General features: G+C 39.7%; 1 protein-coding gene across 1 annotated transcript; it reads left to right on the top strand.

The window, feature by feature from the left end:
• Window positions 1-427: 427 nt before the first annotated feature.
• LOC139943800 (symplekin-like) lies at window positions 428-27414 on the top strand. Its single transcript, XM_071940621.1, has 27 exons — window positions 428-628; window positions 1295-1417; window positions 2569-2642; window positions 3606-3738; window positions 5091-5197; window positions 6155-6266; window positions 6649-6752; window positions 7252-7349; window positions 8292-8350; window positions 11358-11453; window positions 11646-11756; window positions 12520-12717; window positions 13001-13150; window positions 13781-13850; window positions 14230-14409; window positions 15761-15847; window positions 16356-16548; window positions 17158-17239; window positions 17818-18000; window positions 18718-18899; window positions 20238-20307; window positions 20583-20691; window positions 21272-21372; window positions 22491-22683; window positions 24176-24411; window positions 24700-24828; window positions 25632-27414. Exons 1-27 carry the CDS (start codon window positions 533-535, stop codon window positions 26796-26798), a joined length of 4443 nt encoding a protein of 1480 aa, XP_071796722.1. The 5' UTR covers window positions 428-532; the 3' UTR covers window positions 26799-27414.
• The last annotated feature ends 395 nt before the right edge of the window (window positions 27415-27809 follow it).

Genomic DNA, 27809 nt, shown 5'->3' with positions numbered 1-27809 from the left:
GGGGGGGGGGGGTGGGGGAGGGGTTGTTGACTAGGGCCCATGCAGCAGACAGGTGCCACACTGTGTGACTTATTATAAGGCCAAGTAAAAAAAAAACAGTTGATCGTCCAGGGTTTTCCAAACAGAGGAGGATGAGGGCCTTTTAAAAAAAAATTAAAAGGTGTGGCCAAGTATTTTAATCCAATCTGGCCACCAATTTTTCTGTTTAAAGTCAGCGCTTATTTTATGTTAACAGTTTCTTTAAAGACTAGTAAGAAACACAGAAAGTGTGTATTATTTAACAAAGAAATGTGTGACGAAAATTTGTATGTCCACCACAGGCCACCATAGATAGGCAACCTCCACACGGTTCTAAATTGGTCAACGAACTTAGTTGGTATAACAAGCATGCACGTTGGGGGCAGTATTCTTGCTAAACACGCTGAAAGTGTGACAACCGCGATACTCGGATAGAATCCACAATTTGTAACTGATTTCAAGCTTGAAATGCTTAATTTTGGAGGGTTTGTGCAGCGTTTATGAGTGTTCAACCATGGATGCCGATAGCAGCCGGCGGTCCATTGCATCGCAATACTTTATGGATGAGGAGTCTTCGTCATTAGCCGAGGGAATCAACGTCTCAGATCGAGTAAGATTCGTTTTTTTAATATATTTTTTTATAGGCCTACTCAAAGTTATTTCGATTTTCAAGTAAACAGAGATACGTTTTTGTTAATGTTTTGTGTGTTTTGTTTTGTTCAGTGCTATACATAATTGGCACAATTGCAGAATACCCCGCCACTCCACATAATTTATAATTGTTATTAAATTGATAAACTAATTTTAAATTCGTTTTATTTATTTATAAATAAATAATTTGCATTTTGTTATTTATTTGGACTTGTGTCGTGAACAGCAATTGTGGTAGCCCAGGTTGGACTCCTCCGTTGCATGCAACACGGCGGAGTCCAGAATATTTATAAAGGTCCCGTACCATTGCAAAAAAAATTACAACATTTAAAATAAATACTTTTACCTAACTCAGGGAAGTCAGGCAGCTGAACTTTTACTCACAATGTGAGTCACATGTTCCTTGTGTTGTAGCCGGAACTCAATCCAAGGAAGAAGGATGGCCCTTTTGAAAAAATTTGAATTTTCTCCTTAATTGTGTAAATATTTTTGAACAGAAAATTGACGTTTCCAATAGGCACGTCATGAACGGACTTGCTTGTAAACACTTTCTTGCATTGATGAGATATAATACGTCCCTGTGTATTCTCCAAAACTAAAGTGATGTCTTTGTGTTTTGATCCAGGTAATTGAGTTGATAAATCAGGCGCATTTGATGACAAAAGATGCTCAGAAGATCGCTCATCTCAAACATGTACAAGAGCTGATTGTACACAAGGATCCTACTCTCTTGGATAATTTCCTTGATGTAAGTATCAAAAGTAATTGGCAGGGCTCAAAATATACCACAGGCCTACGGTCTGGCTGACCCTAGATATATGTTTTTTCAAAAACTTTGTGAAGAGTCTGTTGTGTGTACGCGCGCGCTCCAGAAGCAGGGCACTGGGGGCTGACCCGGAGCCCATGGAATGACGTCAAAGCTATTCGAACGCACCGGGGTCGACCCAGGGAAGCTGAAAGAATGCACTCACAGTTTACATGTTAAACTGCAATCCACACGCAGTGCGCAAGTTAGCGTAGATGTATCCGGCAGGATATTTTGCTGACTGAACCAATGGAGATGGAGCAGCACAGCCCTAGCTAAATTCAAGGGACATATAAGCAACAACAGATACATGTAGTAGTCTATTTCCACACACAGTGCGCAAGTTAGCGTAGATGTATCCGGCAGGATATTTTGCTGACTGAACCAATGGAGATGGAGCAGCACAGCCCTAGCTAAATTCAAGGGACATATAAGCAACAACAGATACATGTAGTAGTCTATTTCCACACACAGTGCGCAAGTTAGCGTAGATGTATCCGGCAGGATATTTTGCTGACTGAACCAATGGAGATGGAGCAGCACAGCCCTAGCTAAATTCAAGGGACATATAAGCAACAACAGATACATGTAGTAGTCTATTTCCACACACAGTGCGCAAGTTAGCGTAGATGTATCCGGCAGGATATTTTGCTGACTGAACCAATGGAGATGGAGCAGCACAACCCTAGCTAAATTCAAGGGACATATAAGCAACAACAAACTGTGTAGGTTTTTATTCTTCTCATTTTAATTTTTGTCCTGTTAAAAGTACTCTGGTCCAGTGAACATTTTGAGCTACAAGCCACGTGGTCTTATGGGTTTTCTCCCTAAATTTGAATCCTGTATAATATATATCACTTTTGAAATATTATTTCTTTTACTGGAGGTGTATTGAACTTAGCAAACTTTATATCCAAATTTTGCTATTTATGGCTGGTCCCTAGAAGTGATCTATTATTGTCCACAGCCATCAAATTGTGTTTTAATCACGATTGCAGTTGCACTAATTTTCAAACTGCTTTTTCCAAGTCTGCATACTATTTTATATTGTAATCATTCATACTGAACTTTTGAAACTTTAATTGAACCAACAGGAAGTTCTACAGTTCCAGCTGGATAAATCAGCTGATGTCAGAAAGTTTGTTATTGGATTTATAGAAGAAGCATGGTAAGTCATAGGAAAGATTGATCCCAAAACATCAGTTGGTTGTATATTCAGTGTTTGGGTCCAAGGCTTGATTTTACAAAGAGCTAACTGCAATTCACTCTTCATTGCTAAGCAAACTGTGATGTACAATTCTTCTTAATTTCTTGTGTTTTGTCTTTCACACGTACTGTCTTTTTCAAATCCCTATTTCTGACCCTGTCCATTCTTGTAACCATAAAAGCTTCATTTCATTTTTACTGAAAATGTCAAATTCTGCTCCAATTGTTTTGTACTTGACAAAAACAAACAAATTAACAACTATATCATTGACTAAGGTTTGATTCATAGTGGCACACCGGATGGCATGCACGACCCCAAAAATGTAACGCACGAAAAAAAATATCAGCGCGAGCGGCGTATGCCGCGAAGCGCTTTTACCAACTCGTTTTGGGGCCTTGTATTTTTCTTTACATTTGCCAACGGTTTTGGTGGGAGAAAATGTAATGCATAATGCATTAGCGTTTTGAGTTGCTGGCCAATAAGAAGCCACAATTACTTGCATGACGTCACAAGAATGTTCGATGCACTATGCATTACATTTTCTCCCACCAAAATCGTGCGTTACATTTTTGGGGTTGTGCGTGCCATCCGGTGTGCCGCGTGCGCCTTGACTAAAAGCTAAGTGGCTGGCAGAAACAAACTCATCTTGGTTTTTTAGTTTTGTTTTTTTCATCTCCCTTGTAATTTTTAGGATGGTTGTAAATATCTATGTCTCTGTGTATTTTGTCCTGTTTATATTTTTATACATGTAGTTTCTTATTAATTTTAAAAAAATTGTGTTATTTTTTGTTTATGCACACTGGAAGGCAATTTTCATGTTTTTAACGCGATGTTTATAATAAGTTGAATTGAAATTGAATTGAAATTGAATTGAATTGGTTTGGGGATAATAAAAAGTTTCCATTTACTCTTCATCCATTACAGCAAGAAGGACAACGATATGTTATGCAGTGTAGTTCCTCATCTGAACTCAATGCTTGGAGATTCGGCGCAGTATGTTGCAGTTATAAAGAAGATAATCTTGTGCAGCATGCAACTGTATAAGGTTGCTATGAAGGTAAGGGTTACACTTGCATGCCAAGTATTATACAAATTGTGGTTTCAGTGCTACATGTATAAGAGTTGAAACTAATGGTTCTTTTCAGAACCATCCCAACTCATTTAGAGATAGTCATGGTGTTACCGCAAACCTTTCTATATCGTATTTCCACCATGCAAAGTTTCAACTCCTACTTTAATACATGTATAAGGTCGTTGAAGGTAGATATTATGTGAGGGAAATATACAAATATTGGATGTATTTGAGTGCATTGATAAAAAATGTAATCAAACTTGAGGTGAAATCTGGACAAACGTGGAGGTTTGAACCAAGAAATATACCAAGGGTCAGTCAAGGGAAAGAAAGGGAGAGGTCGTTCAGCAACATTTTAGGCCCATTTCGAAACCATGGCTTCGGCTCCACATTCGTCTCAGGCTAGCTTGGCCCGCGGTTGTTTTGGCAATATTGTGCGTACTTTGCGTATGCGCGTTCAGGGCTTCAGACGAGAGATCGGAGCCTGAAGCCAAATCCAAAGCCGAAGCCGTGGATTCGAAAAGGGCTATAGACAACTGACACTAAGAGTTGGACTGGACAGGAAATGGCAGCTGCAGCGAGATCAGCAGCAGATCAAGATGGTTGGTGTAGATTTGTCATGACCACAGCAGTGCCATTTGCACCACTGGACTGCTGAATAGAGAGAAATGAATTTTACTACCAAAATTTAAAAAACAGCATTTTACTTCCACTCTAAACCTTCTTTGTTGTGCTAATTAGGTCACTTTTATTAAAGACACTGCCGTCAATTTCACAAAACTCTTCCTAACTGAAGACTAGTCTTAGGACTTGGGACGAGTCCCAACCCTGCACTGTAGCATGGAGACCTTAAGATTAATCCTAAGTTAGGAAGAGTTACTCGTCCTAACTCGAAATAAGACGAGTCCTAACTCTTTGTGAAATCGACCCCCTGACACTGTTGGTAATTGTCAAAGACCAGTCTTTCCATTAGGTGTATCTCAACATATGCATAAAATAACATACCTGTGAAAATTTGAGCTCAATTGATCGTAGAAATTGCGAGAAATGAATGAAATAAAAACACCCTTGTCACACAAAATTGTGTGCTTTCAGATGCTTGATTTCGAGACTGAAAAATCTAGTTCTGAGGTCTCAAAATCAAATTCGTTGAAAATTACTTTCTTTAAGACTGCTTTACTTCAGAGGGAGCTGTTTCTCACAATGTGTTATACCATCAACAGCTCCCCATTACTTGTTACCAAGTAAGGTTTTATGCTAATAGTTATTTTGAGTAATTACCAATAGTGTCCACTGCCTTTAAATATCAAACTGTGTGTTTTTGTTTTGTTTTGAAGTGGTTGGTGAATGCCAGGACGTTTGGGGAGGAGATGGAGGCTGTCTGGGATCTCATCCAAGAAATCAAAGGGAAGGTCTTCATCATGTTGGATTCTGAGAATGATGGGTAGGTCTTAAACGATTTAGTTTTATATTGTATTACATCTCAATTTGATTGGCTGTTATTTTCCTGCTTCTTTCTGGATCCTTCCCTTAATCCCTTTCCCCTCTCTTTTTCTATAAATGGATATGTATTTGTTTGTACTTGTTTTATGCCTCTGAAGAAGGTCCGGTTTGGATTGAAAGCTAAGGCCATCTACCCTATTTAGTACATTACATCTCCATTTATAGAGGATTAAAAAAATCAACTTTTCCAAAAACCAATGATATACAATGCTTTTAAAGGCACTGGACACCTTTGGTAATTGTCATAGACCAGTCTTCTCACTTTGTGTATCTCAACATATACATAAAATAACAACCCTGTGAAAATTTTGACTCAATTCGTCGCCGATGGTGCAAGAGAATAATGGAAGAAAAAACACCCTTGTTGCACAAGTTGTGTGCTTTCAGATGCTTGAATTCGAGACCTCAGATGAGGTCTCGAATTCAATTCAAATATTTTTGTCAGAAATTACATCTTTCTCAAAAACTACGCAACTTCAGAGGGAGCCATTTCTCAAAATGTTTTATACTATCAACAGATCTCCATTGTAAGTAACCAAGTAAGTTTTCATGCTAACAACCAGGGATGAGATTTTTCAGACTTTTGTCTGAAGTCAGACTTTTTATATCAGCCTGGTGAAGAAAATCAGACAATATTTGTTTCCACAAATAAAGAAATCCTGCTCATTGGTCTACTTCTCTAGTGCTTTGGATACTTTTTCCAAAAGCTCCTTGGAACCTATAACCCCAGGGGTTACCAAACAGTAGATATGCCATCATTTCAACATACCTTTGACTTTGTATCCAAGTTTCAGACTTTTTCATTAGTAATGACTCTCACCCCTGTAACAACTATTTTGAGTAATTACCAATAGTGTCTGGTGCCTTTAATGGAGTCTGTTTAACGTTAATGTTACAGAATAAGAACCCATTCTGTCAAGTACATGGAGTCACTAGTGTTGGTGGAGTCAGCCAGAGTCCCAGCCTCTGAGTTACCAAAGAAAGCAGAAGCGGATATCTCTTTAGATCAGGTAAGAACCGTAACATGAGTAGAAAGTTGTACAGAAGATGTGTAACAAAAAGATTAGTTACTAGTGCAAAATATTATAAACGGCAGAGTCAAAGGCTAACTAGTCACAGAAAAAGTTAAGGGCAAACCCTTCGAGACCTCAAATTCTAAACTTGAGGTCTCGAAATCAAATTAGTGGAAAATTACTTCTTTCTCGAAAACTACGTCACTTCAGAGGGAACCGTTTCTCACATTGTTTTATACCATCAACCTTTTCCCATTACTCGTTACCAAGTAAGGTTTTATGCTGATAATTATTTTGACTAATTACCAATAGTGTCCACTGACTTTAAGCTTTAATTTCTAAGCCAGGTTGGTATTTCCTTTGCTAATTGTATCAAAAGATTCCGGAGGATCATGGTCTACTAAAGCGTGATGAGCTTGAGAAAGATGGCTTAGTTGGATTTGATTTACTGCTTAGTCTTCTTGCTTCTCCAAGTATTACCAGGTAAGCAATTCTTCTCTATAGACCTCTTGCATAGGACGTCACAGCGCCCTCACTGAGGTCAAAAAAAGACTATCATTGGCTGAGAGTTGTGCGCGGCACGCATGGGTGCACTTATCCATAAATAAATATGCTGTCTAATTACACATAGATTAACAGAGAGTGATTATTGATTGATCCTTAATTGATTACCTGAACCTCGCATGAGTTCCGGTCGTGACACTTGTCGAAGGCCGAAGGGACGCAGACGCGCTATATTTTCCGTATTTCCACGAGCGCGCGTGTGATAACGTATTTATCTTCAAGCAAACTTGGCGCGTGAAACACACAAGACGCAGGTAGTGATATTAGCCGTGCAATACAGGTTTATATCACCACTCCATTCTGCCAATCTGATTGGAGGACTAGCTCGTACTTGAAGATAATATTTTTTATTAGCGTGTCAGGTTCCTTGTGGTGCCAGTGATGATTTTTGATGTTATACACATTTTATTTATTTTAGCGTCAACTTGATGGCCTGTATGGGCTCTCTTACTTCCATTGCTAAGCAACGGCCACAGTTCATGCCAAGAGTGATTCAAGCATTCGAGACACTTCATGGTAAGACACAAAAACATCTTCAGTTCGTTGTTTTTTTTATGCATTTCTATCTGATTTGCTAACAGTTAAAAATGGCAGTTTTCTTAGACCTAAGAAAACATGGAATACATCACATGGCATGGCATACTCTTGCTATAATCAGCCCAAATGCCATGTGGTGCACATTTTTTATTGATTGATATTCCTCTGAATCCACACGGGACTATACTCAAGTAGCAACTAGTTTTTATTAACCCTTACAATTCCAATCCCTTCAAAATATATAATTGCCAATATGAAGGATTCAGAAAAATCCTGGCTAGTAGCCCCCCCTCCTCCCCCCAAAAAAGGCTTATAACTGTGTCGGGCATTCCTTTTCTTATTTAAGTCCAAATAATTTGTAATCTTGATAAATCAAATCTTGATAAAAAGTTTGTTATAAGTATTGTTTGAAGCTTTGCATGGTGTGGAGAAATAAGAAGAAACTATAAATAAATAGTAAACTTGCGGGTACAACCATGTGTAAATCTCTTATGGTGAGTGTTGGCTCTGATAAGAGCCGGTTGGGTCTCGGCGTTTCGAACAGTATACTCTGCTCGTCTTCAGGAGACGAGCAGAAGAGGAGCAGAGTATACTGTTCGAAACATTGAGACCCAACCGGCTCTTTTCAGAGCCAACACTCACCCTAAGAGATGGTTGTACCCGCAAGTTTACTATTTATTTGTAGTTTCTTCTTAAGTTTGTTATACTCTCCTAAAAGCATTGCTGCTGTCCTGGAGAGGGTGGGTTGCAAAATCCATTTGTGCTCTGTGGTTATGCTGTTAATATTGTTCTTATAAGATTTTGATATTGTCAATTTGTCTTGAGAGAGATGGAAGCTCCATCACTGTAATGTCAAGACGTACATGAATGTATATTAGGGAGACAAATTAACTTGTTCCTTTTTCATGTACTTCCTTGCAGTCAATTTACCACCAACGCTGGCTAAATCACAAGTCAGCAGTGTTAGGAAACATTTAAAGGTAATGGATTTCAACACCATTGATTTTCCATCTGATGGTTAGCTCTTTAGTGTTAGACCAAATTTAAAGTTAAAGGAACACGTTGCCTTGGATCGGTCGAGTTGGTCTTTGAAAAGCGTCTGTAACCGTTTGTTATAAAATGCATATGGTTAGAAAGATGATTTAAATGTAGAATACAATTATCCTCACAAATTTGCCTCGAAATTGTGTGGTTTTCCTTTTACTTCGCTAACTAACACGGTCGGTCATTTATGGGAGTCAAAAATATGACTCCCATAAATGGCCGACCGTGTTAGTCGACGAGGTAAAAGGAAAACCACGCAAATTCGAGTGATACTTGTGTGAATCGTTATATTCTACTTTTAAAATATCTTTCTTATCATAAATGCATTTTATAACAAACGGTAACAAATGCTTTTCAAAGACCAACTCGACCGGTCCAAGGCAGCGTGTTCCTTTAAGGTCATAGATAGGTAAGTGCGTCAAAAATTAATGACCATAAAAACTTGAAGCACTGCAGCTGTTAATTGTTTTAAAAAAAAACAATGTACAACCCTTACTTTTAACTGCATGGAGGGTTTAGAAGGTGGACTATGTATTTCAGTTGCTTGTCCATCGATACTGCCCTCCAACATTAACTACTGCAAGTTGAACAGTCTCCCATGACAAAGACTAGCATGGGAGTCTACATTCTTGCATACAGAGGTTGTAGATTAACTACTGCAAGTTGAACAGTCTCCCATGACAAAGACTAGCATGGGAGTCTACATTCTTGCATACAGAGGTTGTAGATTAACTACTGCAAGTTGAACAGTCTCCCATGACAAAGACTAGCATGGGAGTCTACATTCTTGCATACAGATGTTGTAGATTAACTACTGCAAGTTGAACAGTCTCCCATGACAAAGACTAGCATGGGAGTCTACATTCTTGCATACAGATGTTGTAGATTAACTACTGCAAGTTGAACAGTCTCCCTTGACAAAGACTAGCATGGGAGTCTACATTCTTGCATACAGATGTTGTAGATTAACTACTGCAAGTTGAACAGTCTCCCATGACAAAGACTAGCATGGGAGTCTACATTCTTGCATACAGAGGTTGTAGATTAACTACTGCAAGTTGAACAGTCTCCCATGACAAAGACTAGCATGGGAGTCTACATTCTTGCATACAGATGTTGTAGATTAACTACTGCAAGTTGAACAGTCTCCCATGACAAAGACTAGCATGGGAGTCTACATTCTTGCATACAGATGTTGTAGATTAACTACTGCAAGTTGAACAGTCTCCCTTGACAAAGACTAGCATGGGAGTCTACATTCTTGCATACAGAGGTTGTAGATTAACTACTGCAAGTTGAACAGTCTCCCATGACAAAGACTAGCATGGGAGTCTACATTCTTGCATACAGATGTTGTAGATTAACTACTGCAAGTTGAACAGTCTCCCTTGACAAAGACTAGCATGGGAGTCTACATTCTTGCAAACAGAGGTTGTAGATTAACTACTGCAAGTTGAACAGTCTCCCATGACAAAGACTAGCATGGGAGTCTACATTCTTGCATACAGATGTTGTAGATTAACTACTGCAAGTTGAACAGTCTCCCTTGACAAAGACTAGCATGGGAGTCTACATTCTTGCATACAGAGGTTGTAGATTAACTACTGCAAGTTGAACAGTCTCCCATGACAAAGACTAGCATGGGAGTATACATTCTTGCATACAGAGGTTGTAGATTAACTATTACAAGTTGAACAGTCTCCCATGACAAAGACTAGCATGGGAGTCTACTTTCTTGCAAACAGAGGTTGTAGATTAACTACTGCAAGTTGAACAGTCTCCCATGACAAAGACTAGCATGGGAGTCTACTTTCTTGCAAACAGAGGTTGTAGATTAACTACTGCAAGTTGAACAGTCTCCCTTGACAAAGACTAGCATGGAAGTCTACTTTCTTGCAAACAGAGGTTGTAGATTAACTACTGCAAGTTGAACAGTCTCCCATGACAAAGACTAGCATGGGAGTCTACTTTCTTGCATACAGAGGTTATAGATTAACTATTACAAGTTGAACAGTCTCCCTTGACAAAGACTAGCATGGGAGTCTACATTCTTGCATACAGAGGTTGTAGATTAACTACTGCAAGTTGAACAGTCTCCCATGACAAAGACTAGCATGGGAGTCTACATTCTTGCATACAGAGGTTGTAGATTAACTACTGCAAGTTGAACAGTCTCCCATGACAAAGACTAGCATGGGAGTCTACTTTCTTGCAAACAGAGGTTGTAGATTAACTACTGCAAGTTGAACAGTCTCCCATGACAAAGACTAGCATGGGAGTCTACTTTCTTGCATACAGAGGTTATAGATTAACTATTACAAGTTGAACAGTCTCCCTTGACAAAGACTAGCATGGAAGTCTACTTTCTTGCATACAGAGGTTATAGATTAACTATTACAAGTTGAACAGTCTCCAGTGGCAAAGACTAGCATGGGAGTCTACTTTCTTGCATACAGAGGTTGTAGATTAACTACTGCAAGTTGAACAGTCTCCCTTGACAAAGACTAACATGGGAGTCTACTTTCTTGCATACAGAGGTTGTAGATTAACTACTGCAAGTTGAACAGTCTCCAGTGGCAAAGACTAGCATGGAAGTCTACTTTCTTGCATACAGAGGTTATAGATTAACTATTACAAGTTGAACAGTCTCCCTTGACAAAGACTAGCATGGGAGTCTACTTTCTTGCATACAGAGGTTATAGATTAACTATTACAAGTTGAACAGTCTCCCTTGACAAAGACTAGCATGGAAGTCTACTTTCTTGCATGCACAGGTTGTATACTCAACCTTGAACGTTCTTCAACAAATCTAACATTAAGGCTCATTATTGTATAGGAACACTAAACTGACAAATTTATTCAAATTTCATGAAAGTGTATTCTTTCGCCCCCAAGTAGGCTTCATATGTAAAAATTAACCGTTTTTTTTATTGTCCCTCCCAGATGCAACTTTTGACAGTGCTGCATCACCCATCTTCATTCACTCTACATTCCAATATCTCAACGTTGCTGACAGACTTAGGAGCATCAGACTCGGAGGTAACAGTTTTATTATCATAGTACGAATAATTTGATCAGCAAAAGGAAAGCTTTTTGCCTTCATTATCCTCCAACCATGTAAATTTAATGTAAATCGATGGACAATGTGTTTTGTGTCGTACAAAAAGTACCCAAACTCTTTAAATACATTTTATAATCCTAATTATATATTTATTTCACTTCTGTACCAAGATTGCAAAACACATGCCAAAGATACGGGAGAGTTCTAAACGTCCTCGACCCACAGATGATGAAGCAACTACAAGTACTAGCAAGAAATCAAAAACTACTGTCGTTAAGACGGTAAGTATTGTTACTGTATCTCTTTTACAAGCAACAACATCAATAAATAGGATTTGAAAATTTGCATGGCGGAGATACAATCTAGTAAGTTTGGCAGTAACACCATGTACATGAGTAGGATTTGAAAATTTGCATGGCGGAGATACAATCTAGTAAGTTTGGCAGTAACACCATGTACATGAGTAGGATTTGAAACTTTGCATGGTGGAGATACAATCTAGTAAGTTTGGCAGTAACACCATGTACATGAGTAGGATTTGAAACTTTGCATGGGAGGAGATACAATCTAGTAAGGTTTGCAGTAACACCATGTACATGAGTAGGATTTGAAACTTTGCATGGTGGAGATACAATCTAGTAAGGTTTGCAGAAACACCATGTACATGAGTAGGATTTGAAACTTTGCATGGTGGAGATACAATCTAGTAAGGTTTGCAGTAACACCATGTACATGAGTAGGATTTGAAACTTTGCATGGTGGAGATACAATCTAGTAAGGTTTGCAGTAACACCATGTACATGAGTAGGATTTGAAACTTTGCATGGTGGAGATACAATAGTAAGGTTTGTAGTAACACCATGTACACAAGAAGGATTTGAAACTGCAAAAGGGCATTTATGAATGGGAATAAAAGAGTAGTGACTCTGTCTTAACCAGCCGTTAAACCGTTTATAAGCAAACAAAGACCTTGTCCCACTCATTCATTCCCTTGTTTTTCAATGCAATGACATGACCATTGTTTCCCTTCCAAACCATTTTCAGATCCAGCAAGTCATGGACGAGGATGAAATGGGACGAGAGACTCCACTCCATCCATCCATGCTCCCTTCAATACCGAGTACCAGTAAAGCCGGTGTCCAGGCAGCCACTAAGATCTCCGTTGTAGATGTACTGGCCGAGGAGCTGACGCCATTACTGCAGAACGTTGAGAATATTGCTAACCTTGTTCTCATAAGCATGGTCAGTAACACCCTCGTTCCCAGGGGTGATCGATCTTGCCGCGCTATTTTTTCCCAGCATGCCTGGCTCGATCATAACCCCTGGAAATGGAAAATGCACATTTAAATGAGGGCCTATTCAATCCTTTCTACGCGCGCACGCATCGCTTTCGTCTTAAGCGCAGTGGACACTATTGGTGATTGTCAAAGACTAGCCTTCACAGTTGACACCAGGGATAGGCACATGTGAGTACACTGCGTATTGCAAGGGGTCTTTAATACTATTTACACTGTTTCATTCACAGGTAACACTCCCAGAGAACATGCCACCCCAGTTCCAGGCTACCTACACCCCCATTGCGGCCGCTGGAACAGACAGCCAGATTGGCCACTTGGCACGCATGCTGAGCAGTCAGATTGCTGCTGCGGGAATCAAACCAAGGAATTTCAACGAGGTATGTTTTGTTTTTCTGTTAGCGTTATACATATTTTTTATATTGTGTGTTGTTTAACGCACAAAAAAAGAGCCAAGTGCACTTATAGAAAAGAGAAGAGGTTCACCCCAGTGTTCCTGGTCTGATCAGCAGACAAATTATGCCACATCAGTTTGTAGAACATTACATGGTGCTATAAAAGGATAAGGTCTCATAATTCAAACGTAGTCCCATGTCTTGCAGGAAATACTGTATGTTACAGCGCAGAAGCGTCACTGAGTGACGAACATGCGTGCTATATAAGAAGCCACTATTATTATTATTATTCCAGCCAAAGCCCAACCGACCCAGCCCTAGGAGTCAAACCTTCTCCTGAAGTTACAGATCTGGCTTGCTGACTTCCCTTATACCTCCATGGTTCTATCGACCAGAGGCTGTTCTAAAAAGAAGATGTTAACACATCGTGTCACCACTGAACACATGTATATACAAAGAAACATTTTCTGATTATGTCTTTGTTATATAACAGATGCTAAATTTGCATGGGCGATAAAGAATATTATTATTATTATTACCCATGCAGCGAGTATACAGTGCTAACAGAACACACATCGGTTTATGGGTAAAAAACTTTGTTGTTTGTTATCGTAGGAGGATGCTGAGGCTGCTGACAAAGAAAACAAGAGCAAGAACCAGAAGCCGACTGGTATCCCAGTACTAGGTGAGATCATCAACTCATTCTTCAACATAGTCAACTCTGTAGATTAGTATAAACTCTGTAGATTAGTATAAATCAATGCTTTCTGATTGAGAAGCTCTATTATGTTGAGTTAGGATATTTCAGCCTTTGGCTTTTCCAATGAGGAATTATATTCATAGTATTAATATTATCGGGAGCGGTTAAGAGCGCCGGATTCAAGCTCTGGTGTTTGATCAGTAGAGTGGTGGTTCGAATCCCGGTTGTGACACTTGTGTCCTTGAGCAAGACACTTAACCATAAGCTTATTTGTTGCACAAGGCTGTATACTCCCCAGGGAGCTGAGATGGAATGATTGGGCCCAGTTACCAGGCTAATTATTATTTTGTTGTTTCAATTTAAGGAGGGACGGAAGAGGAAGGTCGGAAGAAGCCAGGTCTTCCTTTCCAAGCTCCTCAAGGCGTTCCTAAACCCAGGGCTAGAATGAAGCAATTCAAGCTGAATGATGTCACAGTGCCCCTGGAACCCGTAGTGGCCAATCAGTTGGTCAGCGGAGCACTCTCAAGAATTATAGACTGTGAAAGTAAGTATCAAATAATTATGAGGAACAAATTAATTCAATTTAAAGGCCCTGGACACTATTGTTAATTTCTCAAAATAATTGATAGCACTAGCGGGATGCCATTCCTTACTCCTAGACGACGGTTAAACTCTGAAACTGCAACAATAATTATACCTCCATGAACAGACCGTATTCTAAAACAGTATTCATGTACTCATTTGAGTTTACTGGCAAAAGATAGTGTCCATAGTTTAAAAACAGCAAGATACGTTTTGCATCAATAGTGCAATTTCTGTATGGAGATTTTGTAAGTCCGAGGTCGCCACCCACTGTCAACCTAAAGTGGTCCCACGGCGACCTACTTCACCAAGCAACAGGTGGCCTGTCTCAAACCAGACAACACACCACTCACAATACACTGACCAGAATGGCTCTTTGTGTAAGGCCCCCCCCCACCCCAAAATGTTGTTAATTGTAAAGTTCACCTTCCAACCTATAGCTGGCCCTACCCAATGTTTCCAAATTATAAAGCTTCCGTTTGATCCCATCCTTGTCCATCATGATAATTCTCATACCGTTTGGAAGTGAATGCTTTTTTATAAATATTCTCCATTTAATCTTTTCAACAAATGAGTCACCTGTCAGAAGGATTTCTAGGAAGTCTGATAACAACGTCGACCAGTGGTTGACACATGGTCACCTGCGAAACATCAATCTACGGTACTTCATCCATTCAATGCAAATTCGTGAGATTGGTTTCGGTTTTGTCCTGGCACCCAGCCTCTTCGACCCTTTCGACCCTGCGCGGCAATGAATGAACCAATCCGGAGAACCATGCTTAGTACAACACGAAAGTAACCTGACCAAAAAGGGTGGATCGAATGGCGGGTGGCAGGCAAGGGGCAATTAATGAACCAATCCGGAGCACCATCTGCGAAACACTGTCCAATGAGTCGCCTGTCAGAAAGATTTCTAGGAAGTCTGGTAACAACATCGACTAGTGGTTGACGCACGGTCGCCGCCCAAACTTCCTCCAATCACATGACTTGTAAGTGCAAATTTGGATCCGGGTTTTGCAGACTTGCAACCCGACGTCTGAAACCACACAAACGTATTGAATTCCACACACATAACCGTGTTGGATTCCACAAGGATGCCATACCACTGGACCTTCTAATTTTCAATCCAAGATGGCGCAGGTTACGCTTTTAATAGTATAGATGAACAATTTGATAACGATCAATGGAGAGATGTGGATAGTATGAAACATTGTGAGGAACGGCTCCCTCTGATGTAACATCGTTTTTGAGAAAAATGTTATTTCTCACTAAAATATTTGATATTGTAACGTATTGTATTGTTTCTGTTCCAGAGCTGTGTCTGCAGGGAGGTGCACCCCAGGCTAGGATCAAGATTCTTGTGGGCCTTGTCACTCAGTTTGGTGGTGATCTCTTTCCAAGTAAGACGAATTTCATATTCCTTTTTTTAAACCTTGAAATATAATTTCTCAAAATACTTTTTAGGATAAAAACTTGCTTGGTAACGAGCAATAGAGAGCTGTTGATAGTATTAGATATTGTGCATACAAATGTGCAACAAGGGTGTTTTTTTCTGTCATTATTCTCTTGCAACTTTTAGATGACCAACTGAGTAAAAAAAATCCACAGATTTGTTATTGTATGCATATGTTGGGATACACAAAAGTGAGAATTGTCAATATTACCAAGTGTGCCCTGCCGTCGATTTCACCAAACTCTTCCTAACTTAGGATTTATCATAGGATGAGTTAAGTTCCGTACCCAAAAACGTTAGGACGCATTGAACCCGTCCTAAGTTAGGACGGGTTACTCGTCCTAACTCGAGATAGGGTTAATCCTAGCGTTTTGTGAAATCGGCTGTAGTGCCTTTAAAAGGCAGTTAGATTTGAAACTGTTATATAAAGAGGACTCCTTTTCTCCATAACCCAGTGCTTAAGACCCACGTTCTTGAGGACCTTCGAGCCCACTCTGAGCTTGCCTTTGCTTGGCTGTATCAAGAGTACTCCAACTACCAGGGTTACATGCCACGCTTCCTGGAACAAGAAGTCACTATGAATCGATATGACAAGCTTCTATGCGCCATGCTGATGACGCTGCTGGAGAGACCGGACCAGCGAGATGGGTAAGAAACTAATAATAATATAAGTAATAAAGGCGTTTTCTTGATTAGGGTGTCCTGGTTCATACAGGGATGTGATTTCTCCGCTTTTAACTGGAAATCTGTTTGGGGTTTTTTCGACCCCAAAACAGTTTTTTCATAAATAAGATAACATTCATCAGAAAATGAGGATAAAAACCATAATGGAACACCCCTGAATGCAGAGTAGGGCTTTCAAAAACTAAGATAAATGTATGTAAGCAGGCTTCGCACTTGGAGGCTTCCGCGCTCGCAAGCTTTCACGCTTTGCGCTCGCAAGCTTTTACGCTTTGCGCTCGCAAGCTTTCACGCTTTGCGCTCACAAGCTTTCATGCTTTGCGCTCGCAAGCTTTCACGCTTTGCGCTCGCAAGCTTTCATGCTTTGCGCTCACAAGCTTTCACGCTTTGCGCTCGCAAGCTTTCACGCTTTGCGCTCACAAGCTTTCACGCTTTGCGCCCGCAAGCTTTCACGCTTTTTGCTTATAGTTTATTTTCAACAGCCTATCACATCCCTGTTCATGATTCAGTTTATACTAATTAGCTTTATAGTGTATTTAATTTGACTTCTTTAACTGTCTATTTCTTTTTACATAGGTTGTTCACTCGCCTAGTAATGGAAGCTCCATTAATTACAGAGAGAGCCCTGAAAGTCATTCGAAAGTTTTGTGAAGATGAGGTAAGACTTCAGGGCTTTTCATTGGTTTCTATTCACCGTTCTTGTAATATAATAATATTTTAAAAAGTACTTATAGGGTGCCCAACACCCTGTTCAGACAGGCGCGCCAGAGTCGCGCAGAACGAAATAGATTAGGAGTGACTCTAGGTCGACCCAAATAAATGATGGTTTCAGACATACGAACTAAACATTACTTACATTAGGTTGAGCTCAAGACAAGATCGACATCTGAAACCAAGATGAAACCAAGACACTCCGAGCGTTAAGCGTACTGGACCCATGCTCCGAGGTTCCTGATCAGCAGAGTGTGGGTTTTTCAGTCTTGATCTTGACACTTGTGTCCTTAAGCAAGACACTTGACCACTACTGCTTCATCCTTCAGTTGGGACTTAAAGCCGTAGGTCCCGTGCGTTGTTCACTTATCGCCTTCACTCAGTGTGTCTGGTAGTGACTCCAAGCAGTTTATGAAAATGTGCCATGTAATAATAACAATGTTTTAACGATGTTAAGGCTTCAAACTTACTTTCCAATTAATTTCTAATGGTTTGTGTACATTTCCCCCCCCCCCCTCTATCTAGACGCATTTTTTCACGGGTATGCACGCTCTGCGTGAGCTGATACTGAAGCGACCTGCGGATATCAAGCGATACTTGATGGAGCTTCTTGACCTGACCTTTCATGAGCGCACAGAGGTCAGGTCACAGGCCACGCAGTACGTCAAAAGACTGTATGAGAGGCAGGATCTCAAGGAAACCATTGAGGTATTACAGGCTTTGTAATCTCCCTTTAAAATAAGACTTAAATGACTTAAAAGTCTATTTTGCATAATCGGAAAAAGGAACTAAATTCTAAGTAGGATTTGAAACTTTGCGTAGTGGGAGTATAGTTGGGTGTGATTTGCAGTAGCACCATGTGAAAATCTCTCTTTGGAGTAGTATTGGTTCTGAATGGTTCTTTTCAGAACCAATTCCACTCAAAAGAGATTTGCACAAGGGGCCTCCACAAACCTCACCTAATGAATTCAGTTCTATCCAGAAGGTATTTTCTGATTTAATGGTAAAAAGTTTTCAATTCTGACCAGATTTATTTTCTGATTTATGAAAATAACTTTAGAGGAGGTAACTGCAGGGAAAGACACCAAAAATAATGTCTTGATGAATTTTTTTTAGGTGTTTGTGCAATAGATGTATGTGCACACACATTTCTTGTTTGTGTTTGTACGCAGGCATGATATTCTTTCTACTTTATTCTGATCTCCCATTTTTGTTACCCCTGAGACAAATCTGAAAAATTGTAATCAAATAGTCTGAAAATGAAATTAAAGTCAACACCATGTGTACTTGTAGGTCAGCCCTTTTCCGTAGTGAAATTTTCCAAATTTTTCCCGAGGACCAAATATCATGTCTGTGTACTGTTTTTTGTTTTTTTTTTTTTGTTTTTTTTTAATAATCTGATAATGATAATTTTCAACCTTACAGAGCTTTGCCAGTAAATGTCTGCAACTCCTACTGACTGAGTTACCAAGTGCAGCCCTCGTTAAACGTACCTCTGAGAACCCTGAATCAGAGGAAGTAGGCACTGCCTGGGCTGAGCCGTCCATCAAGCTATGTCTGTATCTCTATCTAGCTCTGTTGCCTAGCAATCATAAACTTATCCATGGGTAAGTTGGTCATTATTTTATTATTCTTGTTTTGATGGGGAGTCATCAGGAAAGAAAATTATTTGTGAATGAACAAAGACAAATTGACTAGAGCGTGATTTGATCCAACAACCTCAGGAATAACGTGCTGGCACTCTACTCTACCATCTAAGCTATCTAGCCCCCCATAAAAAATTTTGCCAGCTAGACCACCAGCATAGTTCTAGATAGCTCAGTTGGTAGAACACCGGCATGTTGGTCTGCAGGTTGTTGGTTCAAATCCCGTTCTTGTCATTTTTTTTGTTCAACCTTAAAACATTTAAAATCTACCCAGACAGTTTATTTATTATTTAAAAAAAATACCATCTCTGAAATGTAGATGATAAAGGTTGGTGAATGCAGCTTCTCTCAGCCTGCCTCAACCTTATGGAACAAACTCCCGGAACATTAAAAAAACATTGATTCCTTTGTTAAGTTTAAGATTGCTTTTAAGACGCACTTATTTAACGTTTAATTCATGCTGTTTTGTTTGATACCTAGTACATCTTGTAGTATTCTGTTGTCTTTTTTTTTCTCTACAGTGCATAGAAACATGTTTAGTGTTTTCAATTCAGTTCAAACTTACATTTATTTCCAAACTTCATGAAAACAGTACAAACAATAATTTATAGAGGAGTAACCAATAAACAATGCTTTTTTACAAGGCAGAGAATAATATATTATTAAGTATGGAGGCATCATCTAGAAGCCAAGGCTTGTGTTGAGAAGCCTGGAGACAGATAAACAATCACTATGTGTTATGCGCTACATAAAAATGGTTAATTATTATTCTTATTATTATTATGTTGTGTTTGAAAAAGCCTTTGGATGCCACAGCAGCCTGCGGTTGTATAATCCCTAGAAAGCTGAGAAAGATTAAAAGAATGTTATCGGCCCAATGACCAGGGGTCGATTTCACAAAGAGTTAGGACTCGTCTTATCTCGAGTTAGGATGAGTAACTCGTCCTAACTTAGAATTAATCTTAAGGTCTGCATGCTACAGTGCAGGGTTGGGACTCGTCCTAAGTCCTAAGATTAGTTTTAAGTTAGGAAGAGTTTTGTGAAATCGACGACTTGGCACTAATGAAAACCGCATCGATACTGTAAAATGTTATTGTAAAATTTGTTACATTAAAACTTATTATTATATTTAAGTTGATAACCAGTATCAAACAATGTACAATAACTGATATTTTGGCTGGTTACCTGCAAATTTCGAAGCACACTTGTGTACTTAGCGGCTTTGTAACATTGGGACTAACCCATTGTATCTATAGTTTTCACTTCAGACTTTATAAATGTTTTATTTGATTTGTTCAGGCTTGCTACAGTGTATGTTAGCACCTCAGCTCTTATCAAGAGAACAGTTCTTCGAGTTCTTGAAGCCCCGGTAAGTAAAAGTAGTACTTGATCTTGAATATTTTTAGTCTCAATTCAGTACTTTTAATTGCATGACCATTTATGTGGAAGTATATTCCTAAAAGATGTTTGTGGTAACACCTTTATTGTTTGTTCTTTGTTGAGTTTCTTTGTTTGTTTGGTTTTTTTTTTTGCTGCGTCTCTAACATCAAATTCTACCCCATAGGTTTGTTGGGTTGATAATGAGCAACGATTGTACATAGTTGTTTTTAAGTTGTATCTCTCCCCCCCCCCCCCCTCCCCCAGGTACGAGGGATGGGTATGTCATCCCCAGAGCTCCTTCTCCTGGTTGAGAATTGCCCCAAAGGAGCGGAAACACTCGTCACTAGAATGCTTCATATTCTCACAGATAAAGGTACGCCCATTGAAATGCAATTTATAACATTTGGCGAAAAGAGGCATTACTTTTATTTATAACACACCTCATGCTTGTTCTGTATTCTGGTTGGCTGAAACGCGGTCATGTTGGGTGAACTAATATATAGTCTAGTGATCGCGCGCGCGTGTTTTGCAGGAATAATTTAGTGCCTGGTTTCAGCGCCCTCTCTTGACGTGAACCCTGAACAGCAACTAAAAAACTTCCTCTCTTTTCCAAATTTCTTTTCTTATTTCACATTTAAGACTGAGCTGTTTTATCAAACACATACTGACCGGCATAATTCGGTAACTAGTGAAAGTCTATTCCCCCAAGGGACTTTGAGTGACCAGAAGAGGGACCTATTATCCTCGGCCAAACCTCATTGCCAATCAATATGTGTATAATGTAAAACATACAATTGTTGTTTTGCTTTATTGTTGTTTACAAATGAATATGCACTTTTCATTCACTGGCCTTTTGATCATTACAATCATGAACTTTCAATTAATGATCTTGCTGATGACATGCCTGTATCATCGCCATGTTTAAATGTGTTTCCTGTGTCCTTCTAATCTAGCCCCACCGTCTCAGGATCTTGTGAAGCGAGTCCGAGATCTCTACCTCAAGAGAGTGTCTGACGTCCGCTTTCTCATTCCAGTCCTAATTGGATTAGAAAAGGTAAGAGGTCAGAGGTCATCAACTGAAGTCTAAAGGTCATCGCAAACCTTTGATCTGACTCGCCCAGTCAGGCCTTGAATTACATCTTCCAGAGGGCAAGGCCATTTTCATTTTGCAAAACCAGATAGTAGATAATGAATGGTCATATAGTTAATGTGGTATCTATCATACATGTACCTTTTCCATTAGCCCCATAGCAGTAGAACCTGTGCCTAATTTCATAGAGCTGCTTAAGCACAAAAAGAAGATAAGCACAACAAATTGCGGGGTGTCGTGGCCGAGCGGATAAGAGCACCGAATTCAAGCTCTGATGCTTCTGTTCAGCAGAGTGTGGGTTCAATTCCCGGTCGTGACACTTGTGTCTCTGAGCAAGACACTTAACTATAATTGCTTCTCTCCACCCAGGGGTAAATGGGTACCTGTGAGGGCAGAGGTGGTTCTTGTGGTTGATTTAGCCGAGTAGCGCATATTAATGTTGCACAGGCTGCATACTCCCTACCAGGGAGCTGAGATGGTTTAAGGAGTGAATTAAGGCCCAGTGACCAGGGGTAATAATGTGAAGCGCTTTGGGACGCCCTCCGGGTGTGAAAAGCGCTATATAAAAACGGGTTATTATTATTATTATTATTATTGCTGCTTACTAGAATAAAGTTATTAGCAAAAATACCATGTCACAGAAAATATCTAAGCAACATGAACTTGGGCCCTGGACAGTTGCTGTTCACTGATATTGTTCCTGTGGATGTTAAACAATTTGCCCCAATTTGAAAGCGTACATGTCTATAGCGCATGAGTTGATATTTTTAATAATAATTACATAGCGCAATTCAGTACTGCAAGTACTCTCAATGCGCTTTACAAAACAAATAAACACATCTATACAAGAGAAAGCAACAAATAAACTAAGCAGTAAAAGATTACAAAAGAGATTGAGTGAATAGGTGGGTTTTGAGATGTGATTTGAAGAGGTCCGGGTTTATCTGAGAACGGAGGGTAGCAGGAAAAGGGTGGGTGCGCTGAAAGCAAAGGCTCTTTTACCGTACGCTTTTGTTTTTAAGGTTTTGTTGGGTGCAGTTTTTATGACTATTACTAATCCATGCTGTATTTTCACCATCCAGAAAGAGGTGATAGCTGCCCTGCCTAAGTTGATCAAACTGAACCCCATCGTAGTGAAGGAGGTATTCCATCGTCTACTGATGAGCCACCAGGGGGATAACAGTGCCGGTCAGAGCCCACTGACACCAGCCGAACTACTCATTGCGCTGCACAACATTGATACAGCCAAGTGTGATATTAAATCCATCATTAAAGGTATGGTTAGATTGGTTATGTTAATAGAACCCTTGTCAGAGGAAAATTGCTGTACCCCTTTAACAGCAAAGTTTGAGGCTTTGCAGGCTGCACAGGTACACTGCTACAGGTCATCCATAGTTGATGTGTCTAGAAAATGTGCAATAGACCCCCTGCATAACGCAAAACGCTACAGGGACTCTGATGTCACGCACATGTTTTTACATACAAAGAACATCTATCATAAATGCTTAAATGGACTTGCACCAGCATATCTGGCATCTTGTTTTTCTTTCTACATTCAAACTAGGGTTGGGCTTCGCTCAGCATCAGAAAAAAAACGTCTTGCTAAATAAACCAATCAGCAAATCTCAATCTGCTTCATGTAAATCATTTTCTTTAGCCACTCCAGGACTGTGGAACCATCTTCCCATCACCACATGCACCTCCAATTCACTGCCTATTTTTAAAGACACTGGACACTATTGGTAATTGTCAAAAACCAGTCTTCTCACTTTGTGTATCTCAACATATGCATAAAATACCAACCTGTGAAAATTTGAGCTCAATTGGTGGTCGAAGTTGCGAGATAATAAGTTGTGTGCGTTTAGATGGTTGATTTTGAGACCTCAAGTTCTAAACCTGAGGTCTCGAAATCAAATTCGTGGAAAATTACTCCTTTCTCGAAAACTATGTCACTTCAGAGGGAGCCGTTTCTCACAATGTTTTATACCATCAACCTCTCCCCATTACTCGTCACCAAGTAAGGTTTTATGCTAATAATTATTTTGAGTAATTACCAATAGTGTCCACTGCCTTTAAGAAAGCACTTAAAAAAATTTTTTTTTTTCCTTCGTTTTTTTTTGTAAATTGCTTTTCTTCATTTGTTGTATTATTTGCATTGCTATTGTCTGTCTAAATGAAATGGCTCTTTATAAAAGCCCACTGTACTGTATTCAATGGCATGAATACATACGCCACTTTGTTTTGTATGTCATTTTGCTGTTATGCTTCCCATGTGTTTCTGTCTCTAGGTTGTTGGGAAGCTTGTTACCAAACTAGTTTCATTATTGTTAGTAAAGACATGGTAATATTGACTGCTATGAGGGGCACAGTAAAAGTTATAGGCCCAAGGTGATGTCAAAACCATGGCTATGCCTGAAGCGAAGCTGAGGGCATAGCCATGGTTTTGACATCACCGAGGGCCTATAGTTGTAACTGTTCACCAATTAGTAATAATAACATAATAATAAGTCGATATTTCTTTTATATACCGAATAAAGATTCCTCTAATCAACAACACTCTGACTATATACCATGGAAAATTACTTCTTTCTCGAAAACTATGCTACTTCAGAGGGAGCCGTTTCTCACAATGTTTTACACTATCAACCTCTCCCCATTACTCGTTACCAAGTAAGGTTTTATGCAAATAATTATGTTGAGTAATTACCAATAGTATCCACAGCCTTTAATGTGGCATTTATCACTGGTTACCTCCCTCCTCCAACAGCCACCAGCTTGTGTTTCAATGAGAAGGCCATCTACACCCAGGAGGTCCTAGCTGTGGTCATGCAGCAACTAATGGAACAGACCACCATTCCAACTCTCCTGATGCGTACAGTCATTCAATCCCTGGGTATGTACCCGAGGTTAAGTGGCTTCGTCATGAACATCCTACAACGACTCATCGTCAAACAGGTCTGGAAATTCCCCAAGGTGTGGGAAGGATTTGTCAAATGTTGCGAGGTAAGTTGTGGTTTTTCACCTTTTTAAGGCAAAGTAAACCTTTGGTTTTGGGATCCGTTTGATTGTTTGATTATACTCCAGGGGTGATTGGTGTCTTTTTCTTCAGCTGCACCACGTATCTGGAACTCTCTACCAATTAATCTTAGATCTTGTGTTTGTACCACAAAACTCAAATCTTTTCTCAAAACAAGTTTTCATGGATTAATTTTGTTGTGTCTGTCTCACACTCCTTGATAACAAAGTTCTAACTGAAGTTTGTTTTGTTGCACATTTGTCTTTTTCCCACAGCGCACGAAACCGCAGTCTTTCCAGGTGCTTCTACAGCTCTCTGTGGAACAGCTCAAGAATGTATTTGAGATGAGTCCAGACATGAGGATACCAATGTTACAACATGTCCAAACCTTTACTCCACATCAGGTACATATCCAATCACACCCCTGCAGACCTGGGTCCAATTTCATAAAGCTTGTTAGCATCTCAACATATGCATAAAATAACAACCCTGTGAAAATTTGAGCTTGATTGGTTGTCGGAGTTGCGAGATAACTATGAAAAAGGAAAAAAAACCTTGTCACACGAAGTTGTGTGCTTTCAGATGCTTCATTTCTCACAATGTTTTATACCATCAACCTCTCCCCATTACTCATTACCAAATGAGGTTTTATGCTAATAATTATTTGGAGTAATTACCAATAGTGTCCACTGCCTTTAAGATGGAATTCCAGACCTGCCCCCGTATGATGTGTAGAATTAGTTTGTATAGATACCGGTGTTGTTCCAGTCATTGTTTTAGGAAATTAGTGCGAGTTGAAACAGTCAAAGGGTTTTGATACCTTTTTTAGATCAAGTTTTTCCTTGGCATAAATTGAACATGTATGTTTTTAATTTACCTGTAGAAGTTTCAGCTTCATTAGTCGTCAAGTTTTTTAGAAAAAAAAGTGAAAATCACTTAGCAAGGTTTAAGGAGATTCGCGTAAATCTGACGACATGCTAAAATAGTTTTTTTGTCTCCTGAGACAAAAATTACTTTCATGAATTTGTTTTACTCATTTCTCAAAGAAAACAGCACCTCCACAAGTACTATTGTAAGGGAAGTTTTCTTCTATTGTTATCTTTCAACCGTATAAGTTTAATGTAAACTTGTGGAAGTTGTATTTTATGTCGTGCAAAAAGTGCCCAAACCCGTTAATGCTTGATTTTGTTTTTTATCTGTCTTTCAGCAAAAGCATATTCCACCCCCGATCATGACCGTCTTGGAAACAGATCCTTTTGCCGAGAAAAAGCAGAAGGAAGAGGATGAAAAGAAGAAGCGGGAGGATGAAATAAAAGCCAAGAAGGAGAAAGAGGCAAAAGACAAGGAGCAGGCACGACTTTACCAACAGAAGCTGAAGGAAGAGAGGATTAAGCAGGAGAAACTAAAACGGGAAGAGGCGGAGAAAGCCGCCAAAGAAAGAGCGGAGAAAATGAGAGCACAGAAGGAGGTCGCCGCGAAGGCTGCTGAGAAAGTAGCTTTGGAAGCCAAAGCGAAGAAAGAGGCTGAAGAGCAGAAGAAAAAGGAAGAGGCGGATAAAGTTGCCCAGGAGTGGAAAGAGAAGCAGAAGATCTGGCAGGAAGCAAAAATGAAGGCTGCTAGAGAGGCAGGACAGAGAGCTGCTGAGGAGGCAAAAAAGAAGCGAGAGCAGAGAGCGGCAGCGATGAAGGCTGCTCAGGAAGAGAAGGAGAAGAAAAACCAGTTGGAGCAGGAAAAGGCCAAGAAACTAGAAGAACATCGTAAGGTGGAGCTTGAAAAGAAAAGGAAAGAGGAAGAAGCGAAGAAACTGGAAGACAAGAAACAGGAAGAAAAGAAACAGGAAGAAAAGAAACAGGAGGAAAAGAAACAGGAAGAAAAGAAACAGGAAGAAGCTTTGAAGAAAGCGATGGAAGAACGGAAACAAAAGGAGGAGCAGGTGAAGAAGGCAGAGGAGGAAAAGAAACGAGCAGATGAGTTGAGGAAACAAGAGCAGGAAAGGAAAAAACAAGAAGAGTTAAAGAACAAAGAAGAGCAAGAACTAAATAAAAAAGAGGCAGAGGCAGTCAAGGAGGAGGAGGATTTGCAGCAAGAAAGTCCAGAAGGGGATGAACCGACAGTTGAAGAGGACGAAGAGCAAGCTTCAGAAGATGAGGAAGATGATAAAGAAGAAGAAATGGATGAAGGTCAGTCGTCTGATCTATTAGGAGCAGCCGATTCTGAGAGCATGGATACTGAAGATGGAACACAGAGTGAGATGCAGGCACAGAGTGGAAGGGGTAGAGGGAGGGGTGGGCGTGGACGAGGGAGGGGCGCCAAGAAATTACAGTCCCCCGCACCAGCTCCTGGAACTAGGAAAAGCACAAGACTTAAGAAGTAAAATTTGAAGCAGGAAATGTTGAAAGGCAGTTTCCTGGCATAAAGAGCTACATCTTTTGTATATCTTCAAATGCTCAATTGCTCTCTCTCTCTTCAGAGAATATGTTTTGACATTCATGGTTTGTAAAACAGAAACATCATTTTGTATATTTTATTCAGTCTTGTGATGAAGCTTGGCTGCTTCACAGGATATAGTTTAATCCTGGAAGGCGTCGTGTTGACCTTAAACTTCTTACCTTTGGTATTTGAACATCTTCATCAATCCCAGAAGTGTATTATTCTAGCCGAGATACTCTGATGACTTTGTGCTAAACCCTCCAAGTCAATAGTCAGAAGTCCATCAGAGCCAAATTATGTTGTCAGAAATTGAAACTGCAGAAATTGAAGACTAGTTAACTGCTTTTGTGGCAATGGCTCCATTTAAATGGGGCAGTAGTCGGGAGCCAGCAATATTGCTCTGCGACGTTCATCGACTTGTCAACAAGTCTAAACTTATTCAGGAATATAAACTTTTATTTTAACATAGAATTAGTGTTTTCCTTCATGGTACAATAAGATGAAAGTTTATGCGCCTTAAAACTTGTCATGTGCCCTAGGTATGAGATGAACTGTTTTTGTTTATTGTCGACAATAAATAGTGGATATACATAACAATGACATTTTATGCCTTGTACTGTTACACGTTTATTCTTTTAAGGATAAGATTTACTGAATCTGAAAATTAATCTTGAATCTGAAAGTTACTCTCGTTTTTTCTTGTATCACAAAAAGCGAAAAACAAATCAACAACTGCAGTGCCTCCAACAGAGTTGTTTTGGACATTAATCTTGGAGTACCTGCCAAAGGTATACACTCCCTTTAAAGCCATTGGACCCTTTCGGTAAACAGTATTGTCCAAGGCCCACACTTCGTGTACCACAACTTATATATCAAATAACAAACCTGTGAAAATTTAGGCTAAATCGGTCATCAGAGTCGGGAGAAAATAATGGGAAAACCCACCCTTGTAAAC

The sequence above is a fragment of the Asterias amurensis genome, chromosome 1, assembly GCF_032118995.1.
Source record: "Asterias amurensis chromosome 1, ASM3211899v1".
Classification (NCBI taxonomy): Eukaryota; Metazoa; Echinodermata; class Asteroidea; order Forcipulatida; family Asteriidae; genus Asterias; species Asterias amurensis.
This window is presented reverse-complemented; position numbering and strand designations above follow the sequence as displayed.

Bases quoted from the DNA above. Each gene is read 5' to 3' on its own strand.
- LOC139943800 (XM_071940621.1), top strand. From the start codon at position 533: ATGGATGCCGATAGCAGCCGGCGGTCCATTGCATCGCAATACTTTATG. The intron at 17,240-17,817 runs GTAAGACTTCAG...CCCTCTATCTAG, and splicing joins GAAAGTTTTGTGAAGATGAG to ACGCATTTTTTCACGGGTAT. The intron at 24,412-24,699 runs GTAAGTTGTGGT...TTTTTCCCACAG, and splicing joins GATTTGTCAAATGTTGCGAG to CGCACGAAACCGCAGTCTTT.